The sequence below is a fragment of the Saprolegnia parasitica genome (genome assembly GCF_000151545.1).
Source record: "Saprolegnia parasitica CBS 223.65 unplaced genomic scaffold supercont2.251, whole genome shotgun sequence".
NCBI lineage: Eukaryota > Oomycota > Saprolegniomycetes > Saprolegniales > Saprolegniaceae > Saprolegnia > Saprolegnia parasitica.
The window spans coordinates 8,575-17,993 of NW_012156645.1; the positions used below are offsets into that span (position 1 = coordinate 8,575).

A 9,419-nucleotide genomic window follows, 5' to 3' on the forward strand; every position below is an offset into this window, starting at 1 on the left:
ACCAACGACGACAGCACGGTGGCTCAGCTACTGCGTCTGGGCGTCAGCTGCTCATTGGCCAATGAGGTATGCAGTTCTGAGCCGGACGGTCAAAAGCGTATTGGCTCGATCTAGAAAGGCGAGACGGCGTGGCATATGGCAGCTGCAAAGGGACACATGTCCATCCTCACGATGCTGCTCCAACACCCCAAAACCAAGAATAAGAACGGCATTGACGTGACCAACCACGTGCACTCTACTTCATTTCCATTTTCACCTTAACCTTGAACTGGTGTAGAGTGGGGAATCACCCCTTTTTGGCGCTGCGACCAGTGGCCACGCCGACGTTGTCAAGTGTCTCCTTCGTGCCAACGCCAGCCCGTACATCATTTCCCATGTACTGCCTCTAGATGATTCGTATTCAAAAGACATCATTGCGATGCTAGGATGGATCGACACTGTTGCATGCCGCTGCAATTGGCGGGAGCATGAGCGTCCTTCACCAAATCGTCCAGTGTGGCGTCAACGTTGAGGCGTGCGACGCGGTAGACGATTTTGTCTGCAATAGAATCCGTCCAGCTCATATATAGTTTAAACTAGATGGGGCAGACACCACTCCACATTGCGTCCGAGAAGGATCACGACAGTGTGGTCAAGTACCTTTTGGACATCGACGCCAATGTCTTTGCTAAGGATAAGGTATCGCCATCTCAACACTCATTAAAGCTTTGGGATGACGTGATTTCTAGACGGACAAGACGCCGTTAATGCTGGCGACCCACCCAATCGTCATCAACACCCTGCTACAGGCAGAAAAATTGACCAAGCAAAAGGTAGTCTAAACGATCGAACACATTCTTCTGCAAGCCTTCGTAGGCTTCTCAGCTCTCGCAGGCCACGCTAGACCACATCGTCACGCGTATCTGCGGCTCGGAGGAGTTGCTGCGCCTACTTGTCCAGCGGGTTTGCGACCGCCTCGACGTCGGTCACAAATCTTTGAGGGTACGACTGCTGCATGTAACACGTCATGTCCTTCAACGTAGGCCTCGGTGGGTCGACCTGTGAACACACAAGACACGAACGTACAACTCGCTTGAGAAAAATCAAGGCTATTCATGTCTGTCGTGTAGGAGCGTGCCCAAGCCGATAACGACAACGACGCCAGCCAAGTGCTGCTGGCCGACGACAGTGATTCCAACGCCGCGAACGAGGTAACTGTTTTTGACTTGTCTTTTGAGCATCGAAGCGACGCTGGAACGGTGTAGGCGGGCGACTCTTCTCTGCATCTCGCTGTACAAACCAACGACCACAAGACGTTGATGTCGCTTTTGCGATCGCCCAGCATCAACGTCGACGTTCGCAATGCGGTGCAACAAAATGCGGTCGACGACACTAATGACAATGACATTGTTGTTGCTCTTTAGGGGGGCGTGACGCCGGTGATTCTGGCCGTCCAAATGGGCCACCGACGCCTGGCGGCGATGCTCCAGAATGCCGCACACCGTGTTATCCCGAGCGTACACATCGCTTCGATCGACCTTTCTCTAACATGGGCGGCTTTAGGTGCCAGCCACTAACATCAAGATGGAGCAATCTAGTCCATTGTATGGTGCCGTGTACAAGGGCATGTTGAACGATCGTGTCGTCGCCATCAAAACGCCTGCCGATGAGTCCTCCGCCCAAGCAATCATCCACGAGATGGAGACCATGCAGCAGTAGATCACCACGATCTTGTATAATCATCTGAACATCGTGGGAATCTAGGTGCAACTCGCCGTACGTGCAACAGCTGCTCGCCGTGTCGGATGTCAACACATCGAGTCCTAAGCTCGTGCTCGAGTATATGGACGCGGGTGATTTGCGCAGCTACCTCGACGCCAAGCGGCTCGGTGACTCCACCAAGGTCAACGTCTTACCATTGGAAGTTGCGTGGGTCCTTGCGAATGCGCTCGCTGACTTGCACCACAACGGTCTGCTTCACCACGACCTCGAGAGCTACAACGTACTTCTCTCGTCGACCAACTACATTAAAGTCGCGAACCTCGGTTGCGGCCTCGAGTCGAACGCAACGACGGGCAAGAGCACACCGTACTGGACAGCACCCGAGGTGCTTGCGTCGACAAGCAAGTACAGTTTTGCCGCCGACATTTACTCGTTTGGCGTCATCTTGACCGAACTGGACACGCTTCAGTTGCCTTTTCACGATACCAAAGACCTCGGGTACTGGGGTATCATCGATGGCGTGCGTCTCGGCAACCTCCGTCCGACAGTGAGCGCCAACTGTCCGCAGTGGTTGCGTGACCTTGCCGACGCCTGTCTGTCGTTTGACCCGACGCAGCGTCCGTCAGCGCACATGATTGTCCAGTCGCTCCAAAAGCTACTCTATCGCAGCGAGGAAGCGTTGGTGACGCAAATCAAGAGTGAGCAAACGACCGAGTTGGCCGAGCCGAGTCCAGGTAGCCCCACGGTACGCGTTGCTTGTGGCACGGTCGTTGGTGGAATGACGCTGTGCCTCTAGACTGCCATATTTGACGAGAGCCCACAGCCACCGACGAGCGATGTGACCAGCGACGCCGATACCGCACCGGCTGCCGTCACGCCCACAACTTTGATTGCATCGACAGTGTCGGCGGTCGGACCACCCATACAAATTGTGAATACATCTGACCACCGTCCTTGTAGGCGACCTCGAACACCAAGTCTGTGAGCACGCAAATCGTGTGTCAGCTCTGCCGTGTTTCCAATTCGCTCCTTCAGATGCACTGCCAAGGCTGCGCGGAAGAGCTCGCTACCGTTGCGTCCAAGCTCAAAACGCTCCTCAGGCGTCTCTCGGTCGCCAAGAAGAACGGATTGGAGATCGACGACGATCTTGTTTGCACCTGCTGCGACACACACCAACCGATGGAGGCGATGACCTGTGACAACTGCGACGATGCACTTCCTGACGACCAAGAGAAGCTGCGTCTCCTCGTGCTACGCATCGAGCAAGCGACCAAGTCCAAGGCCTAATGTCCAAACTGCACGTCTATACTTTCTTTTGGTGTAAACCATGAAACAAACCAATTGCATTACTTATTTGAATATACGTTCTATCCACAGAGCAAGTCCGAACAACGCATACACAAACCCAACGTGACATCCAACCAAGCCTAGGTCCAACCCACAGTAAATTCAACCACAAGGGCACCGAGGCCACGTGATACAATCCGTCGCTAAAGCTCTATGGTGAGGCAGGTAATGAAGAACTTGTGATTGAAATTTGACGAACCCGTTAAAGTTTCTTAGCATCTGATTGGCCAAAAATCCTGCGCGACGTGGGAATGTACTTGCGCGGGAATGAGGCAGCTCGCTATGATAGACATTACACGCATCAAACTTGAAAGTGTAAGGAGATTAGGAGGTTAGCTCGTGGCGAAGAAAATCTGGGCTGCGTACAGCACGAATCTCTTGAACGCCGAGCCACCGTGCAGCCGCATCGGATTGACAGCGCTGAGGAGCCGGCATCATCCAACGGCCACGAGGTTGAGTGTGTACCTCGTCCGGCTTGGCGATAGACATGAGGACCGATGCGAGTGGCGCCGTGTGCACGAAAAGTGCGGCGACAGGATTCTTAAAAGTTAGTTTGCTGCGACACGAGCAGTGGTGGAACGCGCAGGAGGAGCGCGGGGTCGGCAAAGCGGTCTGACGTCACTCGCAGCAGTGCGTCCAGTAGCTGCGGGAGAAACGACGTTGGCAGATGCAGCGAGCTCTCGGCGAGGAGAACGCTGAGGTCACCGAGCATGTCGCTCAAAAGAGCTGCGTAGCGGCGATCAAGTGGTCCCGACCAGACCAAGACGGTCGATACCGCTGCCAGAGTGAAGCCTGTCTTCGTCAAGAATGAATGCGAGAGACAGAAATACCGTGAAGAAACCACCGAATGTCGAGCGCTTGGTCTTCGAGAGGCTGAGGATGAGCAAACCGACTGCAGTCGTCGACAGGTGTCTTCATCGGTACGAGCGTACATTGCAGTGTGTATACCCAATAGAAATCACTACAAAACCATACATATTACCGACGGCCACAGCAACGAGGGCGAGCTCGGGTCTTTGGGAGGCACCAGCCGCTGCAGTGCAAGGGTGAGTGCCGGTGCGAGTGACGTCGTCTCGTCGAGGAGCAACTTTCGTTCCGACGTCGAGCGGTCTCACGTGCCGCGACGGCACCAGCGGCGCGGCAGACGCGCGCGGGGTGGAGGATAATGCAGCGTCGACGATGCATTGTAGGGGACTACGTCGGTGCCTTCTGCCGCGAGCCTGGCTGGCCACAGCGTCAGCGCCAGAAGCATCTACTGCCTCGAGAAAGTCACGCATACTGCTCTTTGTGTTTGAACCGCGGACGCTATGACAATACCGTATATACAACGAGCGCGCGCACTTGCTTCTACCTTGGGCCGCGTACGCTCGCGACGAATTAGGAGACCCACAAGCAGCGGCAAAAATGTTCGATTTAGGCGCTAGTCACATTGTGAGACAAATGCCGCGTGAGAGTAGTGTGGTACCTCGTGCCAGACACGGGAGTACGCTGCGCCGACGCTGTCAAGATCGAGGTCCATGCCATGCTCGAGTCTGCGTCGTGGACCTTGGGTGCGCGCGGTCAAAGTTGATGGCTGCTGAGGGCTAGCTCGACTCGTTGGCAGCCCTAGCACAGACCAGATCACAGGCGTTGTCGAACAAGAGGTTCGCTGTGAGCAATTTGTTGGCGTGGCGGTGCCAGCAGTCTCGGCTCGGTGCAGTGTACAAGCAGGAGGGCATCGTGCGTAAGATGCTCGAGCTCGAGCCATCGATATCCGCGCCGAGAGATGGCGCGCGCGCTCCAAAGACGACGCAGCGCTGGACGACGTGCGAGAGAGGTCGTCGTTAGCCAGGGCTCCGCCCGAGGGCCGACTCGGTGGTTTATAACGCATGGATAGGCTGTGCCATACACACTGTACCTACAGCGACGTCGCGTGAGCGCCTTTGCCTGAGGGCTGCGCACGGCTTGCCACGTACTAGTACCACGTGCATGTGCTGGTGGCGATGGCCGGTTCAAGAACTGCGGCAAGAACATTGGTGATTGGCTCCAAAGCAACATCCTTGCCACTCTGATTGGCCACAAATCCAAAGTCTGGTTGCTCTGATTAGCTGAAACGCTTTGGCCTGGCGCTGACGAAAATGATACGAGGAACACTGCATTGCGACCGAGCGATACCTCGTGACGACGTGTGCGTAAAGACCCTTGATGGAGTCCCCTCGAGCCCAATGCAGCAGAGTCAGTGGTGCCCGAGGAGCCTCGGCGTCGTCTTTCTGGCGTCGCCTGTTGTTGTTATTGGCGTTCGCCATTTACAACCATAAATAACCATATTTTGGAGATAACAGGCCCGCCGCGCCAGCGGATCGACCAAATGAAGTTTGAAAAAGAAATCGCCCATACTTGCCAGAGTGCTAGACCACACTTCGGGGAGTCCAAAATGCCACGTGGCGTCGCTGTGCGAGCTCTGTAGCGAGAGCAAATGGCTGCGGCAAACAATATTCTGATATAGTGTGCTTTTTGCTATACTGAAGTACTGTGAGGAAAACAAGGCCTCATCACGCAGCGGTATTGCGCGCACTCCGCCTTCCTCGGCCACATGCAACACGCTCTCGAACATAAATAAGAAGAGACGACGTCCTCGGCTTCCGCGATTTCGACGCATTTTCAACCGAAATTGCATGTCGAAATTCCTGAAAATCGACGCTCGGCAGTTCGAGTTTAGTGTGAGTGCTCAAGCAACTACGGCGACCAACAAGCTGGTCGCGCACCGGGTCGAGACCCATCGCCAACTGTGGCAGTCAGTCTTACGGTCCTTGGAGCTTTGGAACCCCGCGATGTCATGTGAAGTATTTGGGCAATTCTGCCACCACCTCGAAAAATGGAAAATGGATTTGCGCGTGATTGCGCTACGTGCAGCGTCTGAAACGACATGTACTTCATTTAGCAAGTGCTTGGGGAGGTATACATGGCTCCTACGTGGCGCTGGCGCGTCTGTGGGCTGCTACTCGACGTTGTGCTGAATCGTACCCACACTATTTAAGACGCGGTTGTGGACCAAGTCTTGTGATTGGCCATAAAGAATCAAGAATTGGGCCAATAAAAACATCCATTCCAGATCGAAAAGCGCGTGCATACAGCATGCCGTCCGGCGTGTAATAAATGCCCACGTCGTCACTTGCGACGTTAATAGTTGCCGGCGCCTCGAGCGTCGTGGGAACGCGCGACTGGTTAACGTTGCTCAAGACGAGCGCTCCGTTGATACCGTTGCCAGCAATCTCGAGGAGCGTCGAAAGAACACGCTGCGCGCTCGCGATGCAGCGCAGAGCTTGGCCTCGAGGGACACGTCTGTGAGACCCGGCTCCGCGTAAATAGTCGTCGACGTGGTCACGCCCGCCGACACCATCTCGTCATTCTCCTCGTCATCGTGGTCTTCGTCGTCGTTCTCGGCCGGCGGTGCAAGGTCGTCTCCCGGGACGAACCGGGCCTGGAGGTTGCAACGGCGTCCTTGCGCGCGCCGTGCACGACGAGCGGGTGGTGCAAGAGCACGAAAAGGCGCGAAAAGTGCGCAAGAAGCTCGGTCTCGTGTGTCTTGGGCGAAAGGCGCGCAAGTTGCGGTGAGGATATCTGCGAGCGACGGCGCATTATAGAGGACCTCGTCGGTGTCCTCTGTCAATGGTCGGTCCACCGCGTCGTCAGCGTCAGAGGTGTCTGCTCAAAAGCGTCAAGAATGCTATTCAGAGCTGGTCCGGAACGAGCGCGCGCATGCTTCTTCCTGGGGTCAAGCACGACGTGGTGGAGGCGATCCACAAAAAGTGGCAGCAACCTCGTTCGATTCAGGAAGCTAATCAATCTGTGAGACGCAAGTGGCGTCAAAGATATGTGGTACCTTGTACCAACCGTGAGCGAGCGCCGGGTCATCGCATTGAAGAACGAGGTCCTTCCAAGCACGCCGTAAACCATGGGCGCGCGCGGCCACTTTAACCGCCTAGGGCTGGAAGCTCCGGTCGTCGGTACTTCGGACATAGATTGCATCTGACGCGATGTCGAGCGAGAGGTTTGCGGCGGGCGGGATGTTGTCGCTGCGCCGCCAACGGCTCGCTGCTTGGCGCTGGCTGTCGTGTGCAAGCAGCGAGACGTCATGCGTGAGGTGCTCAAGTTGGATCCACCAGACTCGATGCTCAAGATGACGCGCGCGCTCCGAACGCGACGCGGTGCGCTTGTGCCGCAGCGTCCACGTCGTCACCGCTCGTCGTCGCGTCACCACTTTTGGAATTGCACTTGATTTTGATGCCCGGATATTGTCCGGACACTTCGACACGACGCAACGCGTGTGACAAGGGCCGAGGCCATCGCACAGGTGCTCGAGGTTGTCGCTATCCGCGTTCGTCTCGGCGCATCGACTACAGAACTCACTGTGCGCTAACGTGGAAGCAATGGCCTTTCTACCGCTACGGCGCCGATGACTGTGACCAGCGCTGCAGCGACGCCAGCAGCCATGACCCGATTGTGAAGCGAAACCTTTGCGAGCCTCTTTTGCGCCAAGTGACCTGTGTCAAGGTACAAGCGCCGACGCTCGATGGCTGCGACGCGGCTCAGAACGTTACTGATACCACCAATCGTGCTTGGTGTGGCATCGGTCCTCGGCGAGAAGCATTCGCATACTGCATGAGGACGCAGCGATCTTTGCAAGCGCTTGGCTGGTGAGCCAATGTCGGGCAATGTATGGATGCTGGACGAAAGAAGGACCTCGGCCACACGAGTTTCACCGTCTACAGTGGACAGGACGCCCGCTTGCGACCGCCCTGCCGAGCGACGCGGTGCCGTGCGGCCGAGGCCCTCGGGCGCAAATTGCAGAATGAGCGCCGCTCAAGGTTTTTCCAACTCTCGTGTAAAAACACTGCGTTTCGCCTCTGCGGTGCTCGTTTTTACACTTGGTTTTACACGACTGAACTTTTGCGCGGAAATGGTACATTCTCCGAGTGCCACGTCATAATGCGATCGAGTGTTTTTCGCATTTTGCGACCTCTGGCCACATAAATGCCATCACACGCGTTGTGATAATGCATCACCGCGAGTACAGAAGCCTCTCATTGTGAGTTCAAAGCCTCTCATTCCAATCGCTCGACAGGATGCGATGGCTCTGGACGTTGTAATTACGAGAATGTTGCTATGAATCGCAACTTTGACCCAGTGAAAGGGGTTGCTTCAAGTGTATACAGCGTGCCAACGCGGTTATTTGCTTCTTAACGTTTAAAGAGCGTTTTTGTATCTGTGGTCGAGCATTACGCGCGTTTACGACTGCAACAGTGACGTAGCATGGTCTGCTCTGCTCTCCAAAGTGACTGTGCCAACTTTGGGCAACTTCATCTCCACGTGATGATGTCGACAAGGGGCGTCGGCCAAGGGTACCCTTGCGTCGGCGTCCTGGCGTGGTGCCTCCCAGATGGTACTAGGATTTCAGCTGGGACCTTGGATCCCGTCTCACTACTGATGTACACCTCGGACGTCGACGCGACCTCGCATTCCGTGCTCTCCACATCGCCCTCTACTAATGTGCCAAGTCTAGGCGATTTCATTTGGAGTGCAATATGGTTGCCCGCGCGGCCTAGTGATTCTTTGAATCTTCCAGCCGTCGCACCACTCACTGTGGTCAAAAGCTCCAGCTTGGAGGCCGCAGTCATTTCGTCACCACACCAGATTTCCAGATAATGAGGCTAACAACACGCAACTTTTCGGTGTCCCCAATTCCGTGAAATTGCGAGTGCTTTGGTGCGCTGTTATCCGCCACCGAGCCCAGCCTCTGTTTTTCCACCGCAATAACTACGACCACAAGGTTGTGAATATCACACGAAGCCCACATTCGAGTGTGCCGGTGGCTTTGTGTGATGTTCATAACCTTGTGAATGTCATTGCTGGACGAGACGTACTGAAGCTGCACCCAGCTGCAGTGAGAGTACGTCGTAGCTGTGCGCATGCGTGTCGGCAAGTACAACGGCAAGCTCCGTACTGAGCGTCGTCGCGACGAACTTAGCCCCTTGACGGCAAGTTGATGTTGTCGCGGCCTACCGCCATCAAGGCCGTTGTCATGTCGTGGACGACATGGGCCAAGAGAAGAACCTGAAAAATAAAACAACGCGATCCGTTTACATAATAAGTGGTGCTTTCCTGCGCAACCAAGGCCGTAAGAGCCCAGGCCCTTCCTTCCTTTCTCCCACCGAGTGCCACGTCAGATGCCCAAGAAACCCTTTTTCGTCCTACGCACCCTTTTCTGGCACAACCGATTCCACAGAATTCTCCAAACAGCATGGGCGGCGGCGGGCTCCGGATCCTCAAGCACAAGAAGTGGCATGTGTGGACGCGCGAGAACATCGAGAAGGTCCGGCGCGACGAGCGGC

General features: G+C 55.5%; 3 protein-coding genes across 3 annotated transcripts; 1 reads left to right on the top strand and 2 right to left on the bottom strand.

Moving 5' to 3' along the window:
* Positions 1-156: 156 nt before the first annotated feature.
* Positions 157-2,988, top strand: SPRG_21713 (serine/threonine protein kinase; the record flags this gene model as incomplete). Its single annotated transcript, XM_012355489.1, has 14 exons — positions 157-228; positions 278-376; positions 426-524; positions 580-678; positions 729-812; positions 856-960; positions 1,023-1,061; positions 1,110-1,190; positions 1,245-1,346; positions 1,404-1,496; positions 1,543-1,694; positions 1,744-2,446; positions 2,498-2,611; positions 2,662-2,988. 14 exons carry the CDS (start codon positions 157-159, stop codon positions 2,986-2,988), a joined length of 2,169 nt encoding a protein of 722 aa, XP_012210879.1.
* Positions 2,989-3,589: 601 nt separating this feature from the next.
* On the bottom strand, positions 3,590-3,966 carry SPRG_16227 (hypothetical protein; the record flags this gene model as incomplete). Its single annotated transcript, XM_012355490.1, has 2 exons — positions 3,590-3,825; positions 3,879-3,966. The coding sequence occupies 2 exons, from the start codon at positions 3,964-3,966 to the stop codon at positions 3,590-3,592; spliced, it is 324 nt and encodes a 107-aa protein (XP_012210880.1).
* Positions 3,967-4,231: 265 nt separating this feature from the next.
* SPRG_16228 (hypothetical protein) lies at positions 4,232-4,567 on the bottom strand (the record flags this gene model as incomplete). The annotated part of the gene is made up of 2 exons (XM_012355491.1): positions 4,232-4,468; positions 4,514-4,567. The coding sequence occupies 2 exons, from the start codon at positions 4,565-4,567 to the stop codon at positions 4,301-4,303; spliced, it is 222 nt and encodes a 73-aa protein (XP_012210881.1). The 3' UTR covers positions 4,232-4,300.
* Positions 4,568-9,419: the final 4,852 nt, after the last annotated feature.